General features: G+C 38.8%; 1 protein-coding gene across 1 annotated transcript in view; it reads right to left on the bottom strand.

Moving 5' to 3' along the window:
• The window catches only part of SHROOM4 (shroom family member 4), a 216,989-nt gene that overhangs the window by 110,190 nt on the left and 85,455 nt on the right, over nt 1–21,344 (bottom strand). Inside the window, exon 2 of the mRNA XM_045996086.1 lies at nt 6,102–6,253. Coding sequence (XP_045852042.1) covers nt 6,102–6,253 — 152 coding nt within the window. The remainder of the gene's footprint in view (nt 1–6,101; nt 6,254–21,344) is intronic.

Genomic DNA, 21,344 nt, shown 5'->3' on the forward strand with positions numbered 1-21,344 from the left:
GAATTTGTATCTTAGATTTATCTCTGTGGCAACACTTTGGCAGATAGATCTGAGAGAGCGGAAAGGCTACTGAAATAGCCCAGGGGCGAGATGATGAGGGCCTGAACCAGGCAAAAGCAGTGGAAATGGAGAGAAGAGGATAAATTCTAGAAGTGTCTAAAAGGTAAAATTAACATGGCTTAACAAGGAGAGCAAGAAGTAAAAAATGACTCAGGTTTCTCACTTGAATGGCTAGATGGATGAAAGTACCACCCAGAGCTACTGGAAAGTGAGAGAGTTTTATAAGCTAGATAATGAATTCAGATTTATATACATTGCTTGCATTTACTGTGGAGTTTTCCTGTGGAGGTTTTTACCAGGCCACTGTACATATGACTTTTGGGGACAGATTAGAACTAGAGATAAAGTTAGCACAGATGTGGTAATTAAAACTATGAATGAGTGTACAGTACACAGAGTAAGGAGAGTCAGAGGCCATGGTGATTAAAGGAGACTGAAAGAATAGGAGAAAATATTTAAGGCCTTGATGATATTAAACAGTAGCTGTAAACAGAATGGAGTATGAGAAAGTTAAAAGAAGAAGAGATTGCCGTAAGAGAGGTGAATTTAGTCATTCACAATGGATTCCTGAAAATTAATCTGTAATGCCTCGAGGAGCAGTCTGTCGGATATTGGTATCAGAATGATGCTAGTTTCAAAATCAGTGTGAATAATTCTGCAGGATTTTCAATTCTATAACAATGTGGATATTCCTAGAAAATTTGAAGGAACTCACTGATAAGAAAAACATCTGGCCCTAAAGTATTTTTGGAAGTTCTCTTTGATAATTGTTTTCAATGTTTCTATGGTTACAGGCCCATTTTGTTTTAAACTTCTTACTAATGCACGGTGTTTAACATTTTATTAGATATTTCAAATCTGCTGAGGTTTTCAAATTTATTAAGGTACAATTATAGTAGTTTCCCATAATTTAAAAAAGTTCTTTATATTTGTTGTTCTATTCCATTTATCATTTAAATTTTACTTTTAATTTATCTTTGTTTTCTTAATTAAATTTGCTAGAGGCTTATCTACTTAATTTATCTCCCTATAAAAACAACATACCCCTTGGCTTCATATTATATTGGATTCTTAATCATGTAATTTCATTCTTCATTTTTAATAATGAAATATTTAAGCTTATGAATTTACTTCTGAATATTGCTCTCAAAGTTTTGAGAAATTGTGATCTCATTTTTCTTATTTTTTATTAGTCTGCCAGTGTTTCTTTTGGTTAATACTTGCATATAAATGTGTTTTGAAATATTAAAGCAGTGGAAGACTTTTGTTCAAATTTGTTTTGAATTTGTAGAAGTTTTACATTATCATCAGAGAACAGGGCAAGCCTGATTTCTACTTCTAACAGTATGCAAAGATTTTCTTTGTGGCATACCATAGGATCATTTAAAAAATGTTCTCTGAATATTTGAAAGAGGGTGTATTCACTGTCAATCAAATATAATTTTTGTTATTAATTAAATCTGATGAATTGTGTTTTTTAAGTGTTTTAAGTACTTATTTTCTTGGTCTACTTTATCTGTCATATTTAAATTGTATAAGCCTTCCATACAGACATTTCTATAGTTGTTCTTCTTTGTATTACAGTCTTTTCTTCAAATATTTGCATGTAAAAAATGTTTCATAAATATAATATCCTTAAAATAATTTGTATGTTCTATCAATATAAAATAAATCTTGTGGATCAACAAGACGGTATGGTTATCGTTCGTATTTCATTTTGTTTCCAAATAGATAAGTAACATGACCAGATGCCTTATCTAGAGAATGGATTGATCAGAAGGAGGTGAGACGAGAAGATGAAAATCCAGCGAAAAGACTCTTACAATAGTCCAGGTAAGAAATAATGAGCGATTGGATGAAGACAAAGGCTGCAGAGAGGTGTATACCAAGTAGAATGACTAAGACTTGGAATTATTTAGATTGAAGAGGGTTGGGGCAAGTGAGAAGAGTTGAGAGTTAACACCTAGATTTCTGACTTGGTTGACCATGATCTAAAAGGCAATATAGGAGAAAGAGCTGGCGTGGCTTTTCAGACTAGGCCATTTTCTAAAGTTCTTCTTTCTCATTATATTCATCCCAAAGGACTGGAGTCCAGACCTAAACCTCAGTGCTGAAACCAAAGTCTACCTTAGTATAAAACATTAGACCAGGTGGTGGGTAATAGGGAGGGCACGTACTGCATGGAGCACTGGGTGTCATGCCAAAACAATGAACACTGTTATGCTGTAAATAAACAAACAAACAAACAAAAACACTAGGCCGAATATTAAATTTCAGGGGATCGCATTTCATTTATGTGCCAAGAGCTCCTTCATAAATTTGAGGAACCATTTGGACTAAGAAAGAGGCAATAAATGCCTGATAATACCATTCCTGGGGTAATCCATACACGAAGGCTAACTTTTCCACAAGAGGGCAGCATCACCTAATAAATTATGTCATTGAGGGCCTCCGCCAATAGGCGTGGGGGCGGGGGGGGGGGGGGGGGGGTTGAAAGGGTAGACAGGGAGCCATAGGACCTGCCACACCATGAAAACCAAAGGGCCCTACTATCTCCAAAGCCATAATTACAGCTACTCCTAAGTGACTGGTAAGGGCATTTGTTGCTACAGCAGGAACAAGGAGAGAACATGGTGCTCACCAAGGGAGGATGAGTAGGTGACAGCCTGATGATACTCATTCTTATGACTGGCTCAGAAGCCACCAGAGATGGTGTCTACATTCCCTCCAAGTGCTGCTTTCTCTGTATAACCGGTATCTCCCAGGGACCTTTATTTCATGTTGAGAGCTTTGTCACCCCTAATGGTTTCTCTGCAAATCTGGTGCTGTGATGATTAGGCTGCAAAGTACACTACAGTTCTAATGTTCTCCTTGTTTAATAATGTTTGGTTATTCCAATTGTGCTTCTCTTATACCCCAGGGAAAGGAATAGGAATGAAATTCCTTGAGACCTCATAAGTGAAAGGCATTTTAGATACATTGCCTCATTTAATCGTCCTAACAATGCCATTGTATAGGAATAGAACTAGGCAGTGCCATAAATGGATCTATCTGAATCTAAAGCAAAAACTACCAAGCTACCTCTCCAAGAAGCCTTATTTAAAACCAAAATTACGACTGATTCAAGATTGAGTCAGTGGCAATGTATCTATTGTATAAGGAATTACTTAACATGTTACTTCCTATTCAGGTTCATGAGCAGTGATGGCTTAATCTTGGGTGCCAGCAGGTAATCCAATAAATTAATGGGGTCCTATGTAACCTCACCCTTACTAACTTAAAACTCTTTCCCCCTTATATGCTCTCAAGATAAATCATTTGGATATAGAGCATGAGAATGGCAGAAGAATTAAAGATGGCTTCTGTGTTTTTGGTTTGGTTGACTGAATGCATGATGGTCCCAGGCACTGAAATGAGGAGCTTGGGAGAAAAAGCTGACATGTTAGGTTTTGAGCATATTGTGCTTGAAATGGTTCTGAATCTAAGTATAAATGTCCAGTGGGAAGTTGACTATAGGAGACTGGGGCTCAAGAGATATAGTCATAGATACATGTAAATGATAATTGAAATTCTGGAACTGAATGAGGTTTTCCATGGTATATTAATGAAATTAGAAAGAGTGGAACTAGGGAAAACACCAACAAATAGGGGAATATCAGAGAAAGAGCAGGTAGTAAAGGAACATGGTTTTAAAAAATGAACAGAGAGGTAGGAAAGTAACAAGAAAATGGGGTATCTTGGAAGCAAGAAAGTAGAGTTTCACAAAGGAGAACATAATCCAGAGCAACAATGTCAAATGACATATACTAGTTACACATGATAAAGACTGAAAACAATCCATTGACTTCAACAATTAAGAAGTAATAGTAGCTTTTTTGCAAACGATATAACAGATAAAGGGCTAGTGTCCAAAATCTATAAGGAACTTAGCAAACTCAACATCCAAAGAACAAACAATCCAATCAAGAAATGGGCAGAGGACATGAACAGACATTTCTTCAAAGAAGACATCCAGATTGCCCACAGACACATGAAAAAGTGCTCCACTTCACTCAGCATCAGGGAAATACAAATCAAAACCACAATGAGATATCACCTCACACCAGTCAGAATGGCTAAAATTAACAAGTCAGGAAATGACAGATGCTGGCAAGGATGCGGAGAAAGGGAACCCTCCTCCACTGTTGGTGGGAATGCAAGCTGGTGCAACCACTCTGGAAAACAGCATGGAGGTTCCTCAAAATGTTGAAAATAGAGCTACCCTACGACCCAGCAATTGCACTACTGGGTATTTACCCTAAAGATACAAACGTAGTGATCCGAAGGGACACATGCACCCGAATGTTTATAGTATCAATGTCTACAATAGCCAAACTATGGAAAGAACCTAGATGTCCATCAACAGATGAATGGATAAAGAAGATGTGGTATATATACACAATGGAATACTATGCAGCCATCAAAAGAAATGAAATCTTGCCATTTGCGACGACGTGGATGGAACTAGAGGGTATCATGCTTAGTGAAATAAGTCAATCGGAGAAAGACAACTATCATATGATCTCCCTGATATGAGGACATGGAGATGCAACATGGGGGGTTAGTGAGATAGGAGAAGAATAAATGAAAGAAGATGGGATTGGAAGGGAGAGGGAGACAAACCATAAGTGACTCTTAATCTCACAAAACAAACTGAGGGTTGCTAGGGGGAGGGGGGGTTGGGAGAGGAGGAGTGGGGTTATGGACATTGGGGAGGGTATGTGCTATGGTGAGTGCTGTGAAGTGTGTAAACCTGGCGATTCACAGACCTGTACCCCTGGGGATAAAAATACATTATATGTTTATAAAAAAATAAGAAATAAATAAAAAATTTTAAAAAAAGAAATGGAAAACATTAAAAAAAAGAAGTTATAGTAGCTTTTGACAGAATAGTTTCAGTGGGGTTCTGAAGGTCAAATTCACTGTAGTGGGTGGAAAGCTAAATTGAGGATGAAGACAGTGATTATAGACTCTGCTTTTGAGAGACTGAGTATGAACAAAAGGAGAAAGATGGGGCAGTAGCCAGGGGGGAGGGAAGTAGGATTATGGGAAGATGCTTTAAAAATATTTTTTCTAGTAAAAATTAATTAAGATGGTGAAGTATAGGATAAAGGAAACAAATAGAAGGGAGACGTATGAGCTCCAGTAACACAGAGCAAAGATACAGCAGCAAAATGGAAGAAGCCATATGGAAAGCTCACCAATAAGCAAATGTGTAATGGCAACAGAGCAACTGTGCCCAAATATGTCCTTACCTTCCTTCTGCTTTGGCCACTCCACTTATCTGGAATGCCTTTCTCCTCCTGATGGCTTATTTGTCCAATTCCACCCACCCTTTAGCTCAAATTCCACTTCCTCTATGAACTCTTACCATACCAATCTCTTCTGATGTACTCTCTCTTTCTCTTGAATTCTAATAGCAATTTCTGTCCAAACAATCCATTGAACAAGCCTTCAGCCTGTGAAATCCCCTATATATTTTTTTTTTCAAAAAGGTATTGCTAATTTGTCACACATGTGTCTTTTCTCCCCCATTTGGCTGTATTCTCCTCGAGGGCAGGGTTTCTATCTTAGAGTTTGCCAGTTTCCAGAATGCCTACTATCTTGTGGTTGATTTAAATAAAAACTTGAAAAAAATAAATCTGTGGTGGAACAGAGGCAGCCTGTTATGAAGGAGACAGAAAAACACCAGGTTAGGTATGCCCTTGGTATATATGGAATCATTTACTTCTCTCGGTAGCAAATAAGGAGACTGAGTCTTGCAGACATAAAAGAAATTTAACCAGGGTGCAGAGGTACTATGTAGCAGTGTCAGGATTTGAACCAAGAACATTTTCTCTTATGCCATTCTGCTTCAGTTGTCTGCAAAATTCTGTTCATGTGAGATACCTCTTTCTTTGATGATGTTTAGATAGAGACACACCTCTATTGAGGTTTTAGTACCAACCAAGCACTTTCAGTGGCCACTATTCCTTATAGCAGCAAATCTCCCTGTACCTTACCTCCTGACAATCAGCTTGAGGATCCGAAAGGAGCCTTTGATGAGGATGAGGGCTTCCTGGCGGGAACCATACAGTGGAGTGCCATTGATATTCACCAGCTCATCACCAGTCCTCATCTTCTGGGACAAGGCTGCCTTGCCCCCATCTTCAATCTGTGTTGCAGAGAACAAAACAGAAAGCAGGTGGTGAGATGACTCCTTACCCCAAATTCTACTTCCTGGTTCCTCCCAACGTCAGAGACGTAAGTAGTACTGGGGGACGGCTCCAGGAGGCTCCAGGAAACAGCTAAGAAGCTGATCACAGGCTTTTACCTTGGCAAACTCTTAAGGCACAGTATTTACCTTGGGCAAACTCTTAAGGAAGGAAGCAATACCCAAATAATGGAATCTCTGCTCTGGAGGAATCCACATCCATCTGGGGAGACAAGAACTTCTAAATGAGAATGATGTTTGGAAGGAACATGACAGTGTCAGCTGAAGTAGCAGTGTGGCATAGCAAACTGTGAACACAAATTAGAACCAGAAGAGCTAAGCTCCAGCAAAATGACCTTTAGCAAGTCCTTTCCCATCTTTGGGCAGCCTTCGAAGCCTGGTAAAGTTGAGTTTGAATCTTGGTTCTAGTACTTCCTAGCTGAGTGACCTGGAGCAAGTTACCTAACATTTTTGTGTCTCAGTTACCTGATGGGGAAGAGTACGTACCTCACAGGGTTGTCAGCATAGGGAATATCTAAGAACATTTAAGTCCTCAATTAATGTAAGCTCTGATGATTATAGCAAGGGAGGGGACTCTGAAGACCTTGAGCATCCAGCTCAATATTCTGTAAGTGGAACTGCAAATTCAAAAGATACAAAGGATGTACAACAATGTAACTGATCACATATCTATGTCTCTTCAACAAGTGCCTAGTACAGTGCTTCTAGGATATGGAACACAGAGGGCATTCACTAAAATCTGGAAACATAGGTGTTCACAGTACCATCACAGCCTACAGAATTTCCACTGACGAGGGAAATCTTGGCAAGAAGGTAGTCAAGCTGGAGGGCATAGAAAGCAAAGGCAGAAATAATAGCAGAAATAAAAGCAAAGCAGAATGTCCCCCATGGGTCCTTGATTATGGCTACTTTTTTTTTAAGATTTTATTTATTTGACAGAGAGATCACAAGCAGGCAGAGAGGCAGGCAGAGAGAGAGGAGGAAGCAGGCTCCCTGCCAAGCAGAGAGCCTGATGCGGGACTCGATCCCAGGACCCTGTGATCATGACCTGAGCCGAAGGCAGAGGCTTAACCCACTGAGCCACCCAGGTGCCCCAATTATAGCTACTTTTATATATAACATTCATTTTACCACAAAGGTGAGTTCTACCTAATAGGACATCAACTCCATCCGTGGTGGCAGGAGTCATCTTATTAATCTCATCTCATTTCATCTCATCTCATCTCATCTCCATTAATCATTCCTCAAATTTTTAGTGAATTTCTAGTATGCACAGGACAGCATGCTAAAAGCTAGAGATAAAGAAATGAACAAAGCATGCATAGCTCTCAGCCTCAAGGTTAGGTTACTGTCTGAAGTTCATATGTCCACAGAGATGGTTATATTTAAAAAAAGGTCCACCCCACTGATGGAATCAGGAAGAGATGTTTGTTTTTCACCTAGGGGCAAGGAAAGTGAGGATTATTAAACCATAGAGTCTTTAGGGAAAGATAGATTCTAAGTGAGGCAACCAAAGGCTGGTCTTTGCTGTGCGTGTTTTAATATTTCTACTCTTCTTCTAATCTTTTTCTCAGTCTATCATAGAATCCCTCCAATCTATCCCTCACCATGAAAGTTAGAATATTGCTGAGCTTTAGGTTGGCTAGTTTGTATGCAATTTGGCAGTTAAGACCTCCTGAGTGCAGAGAAAAATGTTAATTCAGGATTTTAAAAATCCCATCAAATAAATTGAAATTCTAAGTTAAATCACAGACTATTATTAAATTTATTGCTGCTAACCCAACAGTTTTTTTTAATTAACCTTTGTCTGACAAATCATAGGTTAGCCAAGTGACATTGAATATATATACCTTTGTTCCAGTACCTGGGCCACCACTCAAGATAAAACAAGCCAATATTGGTAAATTGAGAAAAACTCTCAGCAAATAAATTAAGATCACATTCTAATTTCCATTGTCATTATCATTATTACTTCACAGTCACTGCTGCCTGCTGCCAAAAAAAAAAAAAAGGCAAAGTGCTGTACTTGAATTTCAGAAGTTCTATTTGAATGACTCATTGCTTTGGCATCCACAAAGGGCCCTCAGCATCAGGCAGGACTTTCAACAGGGATCAGCCATCTAAAAGGGCTTCCTTAGACTAACAAAGAGCCACAAATAGGATCCCAACTAATGAATGCTAATAGATTTTTCCTGTTGATGTACATTAGTCTTAATTCACTCTACCCATTTTTTATTCATACAACTCAATTATCCATATTACTGTTACCAACAGCAAGTCTCCCTTTGAATATGTGTTGATATTAGGTACCATCTCAAGTTAATTAAGCACTTTGTTACATCGACTTGATCTCTGTTTATTCTAGGCCAGAAAATGAAAGAGGGGAACGTTTTTAAAAAAAATGATTATTGCTGCCGCAAAAGCTTAAGCATTTTGCATTCCGAACTGCCATCTGGGCTGTCATGGAGTCCTTGCAGGGACTCTTTCCTGGACTACAGCCTCAGGCTGACTATGAATGCCACTTTTCTTTCTTTCTTCCTTTTTTAAAAAGATTTTATTTATTTACTGAGAGAGAGAGAGAGAGTGAGCGCGCACATGTGCACGGGGAAGGGCAGAGGTGGAGGGAGACTCTCCAACAGACTCCAGGCCGATATGGAGTTGGATACTGGGAGTCTGATCCCACAACCATGAGATCATGACATGAGCCAAAACCAAGAGTCAGACGCTTAACTGACTGAGCCACCCAGGTACCCCACGTGCCCCTTTTCTGTTTCCTGCCCCCTCTCAGTCATTAGCAGCCTCCTCTTCAGGACAGATGTGTTGAGTGTAATAAAACCATTTTAGCACAAGTACAAGAATTTGCAGACAACAAAGAAGTAAATTATGGGCACCTGGCACAGTCCCAGAGTCCAGATGGGTCCAGATCAGGAAATGAAACTCCATTTGATTGAAGGTCCCTTGGACTATACTCCAAACTAGTCCTTTCCCAGACCCAGGGCATTTACTGAGCTATGCAACTGATTCCTTCTTCCTTCTCCTGACTTTTTAATGTTTTTAAAAATTATCGTTCACTAGTCTTTCCAGCACTCCACCTCTAGATTCCAGCATGTCTTCATTTATTGTTTCGTTTCCTGATTGCCAGTTCTCCAGGTCAGTGGCTCAACCACACATTTGTTTATATAGAAGATAAAGCAGCTGCTCACTTTCCTATCAAGGCAAAGGAATGGAAAGGAAAGGAAGGAAGAAAGGAAGGGAAGGAGAGAGGGAGGGAGGGAGGGAAGAAGATGTATGTATTCTTTTATAAAATGTTTTCTTTCCCCTTTCCACTGCCCCATGTACAAGTCTGGCTGAGGCCCAGGAAAGGTTTCAGTCAACAAACTTGTTGAGAATAACATGCCCCGCTTGACGGGCTGTGTATCGTCATTTGATGCTGTCCATTCAGAAAGGCTGATCAACTTCCCAGCTCTTCCTGAATCAGACCTTTAGGGTGGCTTTCTTGTTTCATTTCAAGTGTTGTGAATTCTCAGATTGTACCCAGACACACTGGAATGTCAGTATAAACACACATCCCAAAGCCCAATGTAAACAATGGTTAACTTATGTGTCATTTTATTTTATCCAAGTGATTGCTGAGCTAAGCAGTGAGTGGCCCAAGTAATTGAAAACGGATTGCATAAAGGTCATATAATCAAAAGCCAGGTGGTGTCTGGAAAATTGGGAAGAGCTGATTGACCTTGGGTAAGTCCCTTTCCCTTCTTGTGGCTTCTTTTACCCTTACTGGTTAAAGGCAGGGGGTCAGACTAGATGATCTCTGAGGTCCTTGGAGCTCTGACATTCAGTGACCTGTGAACAGTTAACAAAATCATGCATTATCCTTCTGCTGACACAGGTAATCCTGGCTTTTTGCCCCATTATACTTTGTCTTCACCCATTTTTCACTCATTGAAAACTGACTAATTAACATCCATCTCTCATTTCCCTGTGGTCTTTATCCACTGTTTTGGAGTGGTCTGTCAAGCCTGGAACACTTAAAAAAGCACAGTTGGGACACGGAGAGAAAGAGATTCCTGAAGCCCCATTTTGTGCTAATGAGCTAGCAATTTGGAAATTTTTGATGGATATCCAGTGAAGCATGAAGTACTCTGATAGCTGTCAACAAAGTGACAAGCGGGCCCCTTGAGAGTAAAGGCAAAGAAAAATGGACTTAACAACACTTACTGGCTTTTTAGTAGTAGCTTTTATTTAGTCCAATATTAGCAGATACTTGCTTGGGGCTTTTGAATAAACTTGGAAGATATGAGAGAGTGAGGGAAAGAAAAGTTAAATAAGGTTTAGCCTGAAAAAAATGTAGTCAGCAGGAGAAACAGCATCTGCAGCAATAACCAACAGGTATCGAAAGCTTATTATAATAGTGTAAGAGCCGCATTAAAAATCAATGGCATGATTGTGAATACCTCAGCTTGCTACAAGACATTTATTGGAAAAACAGGCATTGACTGAAACGTTCCTGGCCAGTTCTAAGAGCCTCTGGCCAAATTACCAGCCCAAACGCCTACCTTGACCAGCTTGTCTATAGACTAAGAAGGCAAACAACAGCGTTAATTGTTTAAATTGATTTATTTTTTTTTTTGCAAATAGATAGACAAGGCCCACCTGGAATAGTAGTTGTATTGCTTAGAAAACAGAACATCCTCTGAATGCCTTCTTAACACCCTTTAAAAGATTTTCAAGTTTTGGGGCACCTGGGTGGCTCAGTGGGTTAAGCCTTGCCTTCGGCTCAGGTCATGATCTCAGCGTCCTGGGATCCAGCCCTGCATCGGGCTCTCTGCTCAGCGGGGAGCCTGCTTCCCCCCTCTCTCTGCCTGCTTGTGATCTTTCACTTTCTCTCTGTCAAATAAATAAATAAAATCTAAAAAAAAATATTTTCAAGTTTTTAGTAACATTCTAGATACCTCTTCAGCAATTCAGTCTTTCTGGGGAATTAAATGAGAGAACATGCAGAGAGGGAGATAAACTGGATTTAAGAAGTCTTGAAGGGGTGGGGGGTGGGAGGTTGGGGGAACAAGGTGGTGGGTATTAGGGAGGACACGTGTTGCATGGAGCACTGGGTGTTGTGCAAAAACAATGAATACTGTTACGCTGAAAAGAAATAAAAAAAAATAAAATTAAAAAAAAAGTCTAACTATGAGGAAGGAGGATCACCAAATAGTAGATAAAGTCTCTGCTTATTCTGAAACTTAGTTTGAAGTCTTCAGCAGACCACAGGTTGGGGACTGTCAGTTTCTGACCTGCCCTCTCTCCCATACTAGTATGCCTTAGAATCTGATGCTAGAAGAGATTAATCAGAGTGCCCTGGACAGGGAAGACCGAGGCTTTGAAATTTCTACAGTCTCTTCACCATGGCCCTGAACAGCCTGATGCCAGGCTGCAGACACACTGCCTGCCCTAACTTCTCTGTCTGAGCAACTCTCTCCCTTCAAAATCCCTCTCAAGTTTCCTAAGTCATCTAGATTAGAAAAATAAGAAACTCTGCTATTCCTCATCTTCCTTACATTACCCAAAGCAAATCAGAAAACAAAACCTGACTCTTAAACAAGACTCCAAAAACAACTGCCAGTTAAAAAGATGTAAGTGGGCCTGGTTCTATGTGGTAATCCCTGTATGTAGATAGTTTGAGGAGGTGGACACCAAGGGAAGAGATACTCTTTCCTCTACCAGCTAAGAAACAGATGCCCTGATCCTACATAGGGCTGCCCTAGAGTGTCAAGTTCTGTGGATCAGGCCCATGGTTTCCCCTGATCTTGGACCAGTGGAACTATATTATGCTCCAAAGCATCACCTATCCCTACAGGCAGCGCCTTCCTCCTTAATCACCTATCCCTATAGAAAGCTGCTTAATCACCATGTAATTAACTAATCCTCACAACAAAGGTCCTCTAAGCACCAAATCATTAAATTTCCCTATGGATTAGCCCAAGTCAAATGCTAAGCATCTTTGCCAAAAACTCAGTCCAGAGTCAAGCTCAGTTCTAGGAATCTAGTGATGAGGAAAGGAGTAGAGTCAAAAGCACTGTATCTTACATCAGCAACCGAAAGCAAGTTAGCATCAGTGACTCCTACCAAGTCAGATAATCCTGTTGTCTTCTTAAATCAGGTAACAGGAAAAAACATCACTATGCAAGAGTAAGCTCAGGCTTACTGTGGTCTTATTCACACTTTCTCAACTCTAGCCATTTATTTACACTGAAGTCTTTTGCTGATATTAATATTATCAGTGTTCATCAAAAATGTCAGCTTTTGGTGGTTTAGAACAATGGTCTCCAGCCCTGTCCAGCAAGGGCTGCACAGACACTTGGCTATGCACAAGATGATCCACTGGAAGGGGAGATATTTGAACTTCTGTTTATATTTACATTTATCTAAAATAATTTAAAAGTCAAGCATTATTAATATTTAATATTGGTAGTAGTAAATTATAACATTCAGAAATAAAATTATGTGTACTGGGGACACATACTCAAAACAGTTTTGCTGGTGTAAATTTTTTTTTCCCATTTTATTTATTTTTTTCAGCATAACAGTATTCATTGTTTTTGCACAACACCCAGTGCTCCATGCAAAACGTGCCCTCCCTATTACCCACCACCTGTTCCCCCAACCTCCCACCCCTGACCCTTCAAAACCCTCAGGTTGTTTTTCAGAGTCCATAGTCTCTTATGGTTTGCCTCCCCTCCCCAGTGTCCATAGCCCCCTCCCCCTCTCCCAATCCCACCTCCCCCCAGCAACCCCCAGTTTGTTTTGTGAGATTAATAGTCATTTATGGTTTGTCTCCCTCCCAATCCCATCTTGTTTCATTTATTCTTCTCCTATCCTCCTAACCCCCCATGTTGCTTCTCCATGTCCTCATATCAGGGAGATCATATGATAGTTGTCTTTCTCTGATTGACTTATTTCACTAAACATGATACGCTCTAGTTCCATCCACGTCGCCGCAAATGGCAAGATTTCATTTCTTTTGATGGCTGCATAGTATTCTATTGTGTATATATACCACCTCTTCTTAATCCATTCATCTGTTGATGGACATCTAGGTTCTTTCCATAGTTTGGCTATTGTAGACATTGCTGCTATAAACATTCGGGTACACGTGCCCCTTCGGATCACTACGTCTGTATCTTTAGGGTAAATACCCAGTAGTGCAATTGCTGGGTCATAGGGTAGTTCTATTTTCAACATTTTGAGGAACCTCCATGCTGGTGTAAATTTTTACTAAAACATTTATCCAAATCATAGACTTAAATGGGAGGGCTAAAATAATAAAAAAAAAAAAAACCTTTGAGGAAAACATGAGAATATCTTTGTGACCTTGATGTGGGCACAGATTTCTTTTTAAAAATTTTTTAATTTTTTATTTAAATTCAATTAATTAATATATAATGTATTATTAGTTTCAGAAGTAGAGGTCAGTGATTCATCAGTCTTATAACTGGTGTTAACCAGTACCCATTACATTATGTGCCCTCCTTAATGTTCAGTTACCCCATCCTCCGACCCCCTCCCCTCCAGCAACCCTCAGTTTGTTTCCTATGATTAAGAGTCTCTTACAATTTGTCTCCCTAATTTTGTCTTGTTTTATTTTTTCTTCTCTTCCCCTATGATCCTCTGTTTTGTTTCTTAAATTCCACACACAAGTGAGATCGTATGATAATTGTCTTTTTGTGAGTGACTTATTTCACATAGCATAATACCCTCCAGTTCCAACCACATTGCTGCAAATGGCAAGATTTCAGTTTTTGATGGCTGAGTAGTATTCCATTGTGCGTGCATGCATGTGTGTGTGTGTGTATAGACACACACGTTTTATATATATGTGTCTATACACACACACACATACACACACACACACACACACACACTATATTACCACATAGAACAAGGCATATATATATATATGCCACATCTTCTTTATCCATTCATCTGTCAATGGACATCTGGGCTCTTTCCATAGTTTGGCTATTTGGCTATTGTGGACATTGCTGCTATAAACACTGGGGTGAAGTTGCCCCTTCAGATCACTACATTTTATCTTTGGGGTAAATACCTAGTAGTGCAATTGTTGAGTTATAGGGTAGCTCTATTTTCAACTTCTTGAGGAACCTCCACGCTGTTTTCCAGAGTGGCTATATCAGCTTGCATTCCCTCCAATGGTGTAAGAGGTGTCCCCTTTCTGTGTATCCTTGCCAACTTCTGTCATTTCCTAACTTGTTAATTTTAGCCATTCTGACCAGTGTGAGGTGGTATCTCATTGTGTGGTCAAAGATTTCTCGGACAGAATGCAAAAAAGCAATAACCATAAAGGAAAGAGTGCTATATTGGAGTTCATCGAAATAAAGAATATATTATATTCATCAAATGTCACTGGAAGTGAAAAGGCAAGTCACAGACTAGGAAAAAAATATTCATTATACATATATCTGACAAAGGATTGTATCGAGAATATGAAAAGAACTATAAATCAATAAGAAAAACACAACCAGTTAACAATTAGCAAAAGACTTGAACAGGCACTTCACTACAGATAGCCAAATGCCCAGTAGACACATGAAAAGGTGCGCAATATAATTTTTCATCAGAAAAATGGAATTTAAAATCACAATAAAATATCAGTACACATCCACTAGAATACCTAAAAAGACTGAAAATACCATGTTACTGGCAGGATAACATTTGAACTCTACATTGCTGGTGGGAGCATGAAATTGTACAGCTACTGCAGAACTCTGCATAGCCTCTGTCAAACCCAGAAATTCCATATTTAGGAGAAAGAAGTGTAGTTGTCCACAAGAAGATGTGATAGGATATTTTCTGGATTTATTTTTTACATTGTTTCTATATTTATATTCTTATTTTTTTATTTTTAGCTTTCTTCATTATAGGCAAAAAAAAAAAAAATAGGAACAACCCCAATGTCCATCAAAACAACAGATTACAAGAGTCTGGGAAGATGGTGGAGTAGGAAGACCCCAGGCTGATCTCATCTCACATTTACAACAAGATATCATATGCAACCAAGTCAATAATCAGGAGAGTGAGCTAAAGACTAGCAGAACAAACTCCACAGCGTCTGAAAAATTAGGAAGGTCAGAAAGGCAGAGGAGGCTGTCTGCAGGAAGGAAGGAGCTGTGTGAAAGAAGGAGAGAAATGGGCACCTGCACCAGGGAGCTCACATGGGGAAGACTAATCCCCATAACATTTGGCTTTAAAAACCAGAGGGGCTGAATTCTGTGATTTTGCAAAACCAGGGGAACTTGGAGCCTGGCGCTTTAATGGTCAACTGACTCAGCACTGGGCTAGCCAGGAGGCCAATGATACCTGGGTTGGCAACCTAAAGACACAGCAGCCTATGTGGAAATGCAACAGAAAAACAGCAGTTTACAAAAGTGTTGGGGGCAAATGGGAGACAGATCTCTTTCTTTTGATTTTAGGGCATGTTGGGGAACTTGTTGAAAATGGGTAAGTTGGCAGGTGGGATTTTCTTCCTTCACTCTCCAGCCTAAACACAGAGCCAGATGTAGGAGGGAGGGCTGCACAGACACTTGTAGCCTGGGCTCGTGGCAATTTTTTAAAAAGCTGTGCACATGCCACACCCAGCTGCTGGGTATACAGTGGCCACAGCATGCCCTGCCAAGCCCTTGCACCATGCCCAGTCACGTGCCCGCAGTCACCATCACATATCGCACCCACCTTCAGCCTCCAGGCACAACAGTACTTCAGGTGATCTGGCATAGGACTAGAGGACCAACACAAATTTTACTAACAAGTCTGCCCCACTCCCGAGTGCCCTGGACCGCATGCTCCCCCCACCAAGAGCTGGCCTGCCTGGATCCCACTAACACCAAGGAGAGCAAGCAAAGCCCACAATAGGCAGAGAGTTAGTGCAAAAGATTGCACTGAAATGAAAAGTGACTCAGACACAAGAGCAGGGTGTAAACAACATACATAAGATATTCTCCTGAAGTGCCAGGTTCTGGTGGACAAGGGACACTGCAATGCATGGCACTCCAGGACTCTTCTTCATAAAGTCACCACTTTCAAAAGCAGGAGAGTGGGCTGATGTTCTTAACACAGAGAAAGAGACATAGAGAGGCAGACAAAATGAGAAGACAGAAAAATTTATCCCAAATGAAAGAAGAGAAAATGGCAACAGCCAGAGATCTGCGCAAAACAAATATAATTAACATGTCTGTCTGATAGAGACCTTAAAACAACAATCATAAGGATACTCAGTGCACTTGAGAAGGGAGTGGAAGATGTGAGAGAAACCCTTAACACAGAAATAAGGAATAATATAGCAGAGATAAAGGGCTCAAAAAACAAAATGAGAAACAGACTTGATAGAATGAATAGCAAGATGGAAGAAGCAGAGGAAGGAATTAGTGACCTAGAATATAGTAATGGGAAAGAAATCAAGTTGAATAAAAGTAAGAAAAAAAGAACTATACAAAATAAGAATAGACTCAGGGAACTCAATGACTCTATCAAACATAATAGCATCCATATTATAGGAAGAGGGAGGAGGAGGGGGAGGAGGAGGAGGGGGGAGGAGGAGGAGGAGGAGGAGGAGGAGGAGGAGGAGGAGGAGGAGGAGGAGGAGGACGACGACGAAAGAAGAAAGAAGAAAAAGAAGAAGAAGAAGAAAGAAGAAAGAAGAAGAAGAAGAAAGAAGAAAGAAGAAAGAAGAAGAAGAAGAAGAGAAGAAGAGAAGAAGATGAAGAAGAAGAAGAAGAAGAAGAAGAAGAAGAAGAAGAAGAAGAAGAAAAAGAAGAAAGGGAAGAAGAGAAGGCAGCAGAAAATTTATTTGAAGAAATAATAGCTGAAAACTTCTGTAATGTGGGGAAGGAAACTGATATCCAGATCCAGGAGGCACAGAAAACTCCCTTCAAAATCATCTAAGCAGAGGATCAACAAGAAAACAAGGCTTTGAATGATACATGGGAACAGATGAACTTAACAGATATATTCAGAACAGTTCATCCTAAAGCAGCAGAATACACATTCTTTTTAAGTGTACATGCAATATTCTCCAGAAAAGATCACATATTAGCCCATAATTCAGCCTCAACAAATTCAAGAAGACTGAAGTCATACCATGTACCTTTTCTGACCACAATGCTATAAAACTAGAAGTCAACCACAAGAAAAAAATCTGGAAAGACCACAAATACATGGAGGTTGAATAACATGCTACAAAACAATGACTGGGTCAACCAGGAAATTAGAAAAATAAAAAAGTACATAGAAAATAATGAAAATGAAAACACACAGTCTAAAACCTCTGGGATAAAGCAAAAGCAGTTCTAAAATGGAAGTTTACAGCAATACAGGATTATCTCAAGAAGCAAGAAAAATCTCATACAATAACCTAAACTTACACTTAAAGATCTAGAAAAAGAACAACAAACAAAACCTAAAACCAGCAGAATGTAGGAAATAGCAAAGATTAGAGCAGCAATAAATGGTACAGAATCTAAAAGAACCTCAATAGAGCAGATCAATGAAGCCAGGGGCTGATTCTTTGAAAAAAATTGATAAACCCTTGTCCAGACTTACCAAGAAATAAAGAGAAAGACTCAGATAGATAAAATCACAAATGAGAAAGGAGAAATAACAACCAACACCATGGAAATATAGTTAATCATAAGAGAATGTTATGATAAACGTATGCCAACAAATTGGACAACCTAGAGAAAATTTATAAGTACCAAGAAACATATAAACTACCAAAATGAATCAGGAAGAAATAGAAAATTTGAACAGACTGATAACCAGCAAAGAAATTAAATCAGTAATCAAAAATCTCCCAAAAAACAGAAATCCTGGACCAGATGGTAAATATTACCAAACATTTAAAGAAGACTTAATACCTATTCTTCTCAAACTATTCCGAAAAATAGAAAAGGAAAGGTAAACTTCCAAATTCATTCTATGAGATCAAGCAGTACCCTGCTACCAACACTAGATAAAGACACCACTACCAAAGAAAACTACAGGTCAATATCCCTGATAAATACAGATGCAAAAAATCCCAATAAAATAATAGCAAACCAAATTAAATAATATACTACAAAAATCACTCATCAAAATCAAGTGGGTTTTGTTTCTCGGTTGCAAGTGTGGTTCAATATTCACAAATCGCTCAACATGATAAATCACACTAAAAAGAGAAAGGATGAAGACTCCATATAATTATTTCAATAGATATAGAAAAAGCATTTGATGAAGTACAACATCCATTCATGATAAAAACCCTCAAAAAAGTAGGTTTAGAGGGAACATATCTCAATATAATAAAGGTCATATATGAAAACCCCACAGCTAACATTATCCTCAATGGGGAAATACTGAGAGCTTTTCCCTTAATGTCAGGAATAAGGCAAGGATGTCCACTCTAACTACTTTTATTCAACATAGTTCTGGAAGTCCTAGCCACAGCAATCAGACCACAAAAAGAAATAAAAGGAATCCAAATTGGTAAAATTATAGAAACCCCAAAAGATTCCACCAAAAAACTGCTAGAACTGATAAATTAATTCAGTAAAGTAACAGGATATAAAATGAATATATAGAAATCTGTTGTATTTCTAAACACTACTAGTAAATAAGTAGATAGACAAATTAAGAAAGCAATCCCATTGACAACTGTGCTAAAAATAATAAGACACCTAGGAATAAACCTAACCAAAGAAGTGAAACTCTGAAAACTATAAAACACTAATGAAAGAAATTGAAGAAGACACAAAGAAATGGAAAGACATTCCATGTTCACGAACTGGAAAAACAAATATTGTTCAGATGTCTATACTACTGAAAGCAATCTACACATTAAATGTAATCCCAATCAAAATACTATCAGCATTTTTCATGGAACTAGAACAAACAATCTTAAAATTTGTGTGGAACCACAAAGAACCTGAAAAGTCAAAAAACCTTGAAAAAGAAAAGCAAACTTGGAGGCATCACAATTCCAGACTCCAAGTTACATTACAAAGCTGTATTAATCAAAACAGTGTGGTATTGGCACAAAAACAGACACATAGATCAATGGAACAAAATAGAGAGCCCAGAAAAGAACCCACAACTACATGGCCAATTAATCTCCAACAAAGCAGGAAATAATATCCAGTAGGAAAAACAGTCTTTTCCACAAATGGTCTTAGGAAAACTGGACAGCAACATGCAAAAGAATGAAACTGAACCCTTTTCTTACACCATCCACAAAAATAAATTCAAAATTAATTAAAGACCTTCATGTGAGACCTGAAAACATAAAAATCCTAAAGGAGAACAGAGGCAGTAACTTCTTTCACATCGGCCCCAGCAACTTCTTTTTAGATAGGTCTCCTGAGGCAAGGGAAACAAAAGCAAAAATAAATTATTGGGACTCATCAATATAAAAAGCTTCTTCACAGTGAAGGAAACAATCAACAAAACTAAAAGACAACCTAGAGAATGGGAGCAGATATTTGCAAATGACATATATGATAAAGGGTTAGTATCCAACATATACAAAGTACTTATGAAACTCGACACCCAAAAAACAAATAATCCAATTGTAAAATAGGCAGAAGAAATGAACAGACATTTTTCCAAAGAAGACATACATATGACTAACAGAAACATGTAAAGTTGTTCTTTGTCACTTATCATAAGGGAAATAGAAATCAAAACTACAATGAGATATCACTTTACACATGTCATAATAGCTAAAATCAATAATGCAAGAAACAACGGGTGTTGGCAAGGATGTGGCGAGAAAAGAATATTCATGCATTGTTGGTTGGAATGCAAACTGGTGCAGCCACTCTGGAAAGCAGTGTGTAGTTTCCTGAAAACATTAAAATTAGAACTACCTTATGCTTCAGCAATTGCACTACTGGGCATTTACCCAAAGACTACAAGAACTCTAATTCAGAGGGATATGTGCACTCCTACATTTACAGCCATATTATTAATAATAGCCAAGAAATGGAGGTAGCTCCTGTGTCCATTGATGGATGAATGGATAAAGAAGATGTGAGATATATATATATATATATTACTCAGCCATGAACAAGAATGAAATCTTGCCACTTGCAATGACATGGTTGGAGCTAGAGAGTATAATGCTACATGAAGTAAATCAGTCAAAGACAAATGCCATGTGATTTCACTCATACGTGGAATTTAAGAAACAAAACAAATGAGAAAAGGGAAAAACAGAAGTGATAGAGAGACAAGTCAAGAAACAGACTCTTAATTATAGAAAATAAACTGATGTTACCTGAGGAGAGTAGGGTGAGGTGATGGGTGAAGTAGGTGGTGGGGATTAAGGACACACCTGTATTGATGAACCCAAGGTGATGTATGGGACTGTTGAATCACTATATTGTACACCTGAAACTAATATAACACTGTATGTTAATTAACTGGAATGAAAATAAAAACTTAAAAAAACCCACACATATACAGAATGGCACACTACACAGCAATTAAGAAGAACGAAGTATTCATATATGCAGGAGATTGGATGAATCTTAAAACTATTATGCTGGGTGAAAGAGAGAAGACTATAGTACATACTGTGTGATTCCATTTTACATGTAGGTCGAGAACAGATAAAGCTAATCTATGTCAATAAAACTCAACATATTGGTGCTCTCTGGAGTGGGTGTACTAAATGTGAAGGCACATGAGTGTTATTGTCAGCGGTGCTGGAAATGTTTTACATATTGATCTCAGTGCTGATTACCTGAAACTACACGTATCTAAAAATTCATTGAGATTTGTGCATTTTACTGCATGTGTGTGTGTGTATGTGTGTGTGTGCACGTGTGTATGTTAGTCCTTAACATAAGACTTTCAAAGATAAGAACCACTAGATTACAGATTATATTTCTGAGGTACAGACAAACAACCAGGCACTGTTTTCACATACTCATAGCTTTAATCAAAGCAGAGCATTTCACTTCAAAGGGTAATCCTTCACAGTAGG

Source organism: Meles meles, chromosome X (genome assembly GCF_922984935.1).
Source record: "Meles meles chromosome X, mMelMel3.1 paternal haplotype, whole genome shotgun sequence".
NCBI lineage: Eukaryota > Metazoa > Chordata > Mammalia > Carnivora > Mustelidae > Meles > Meles meles.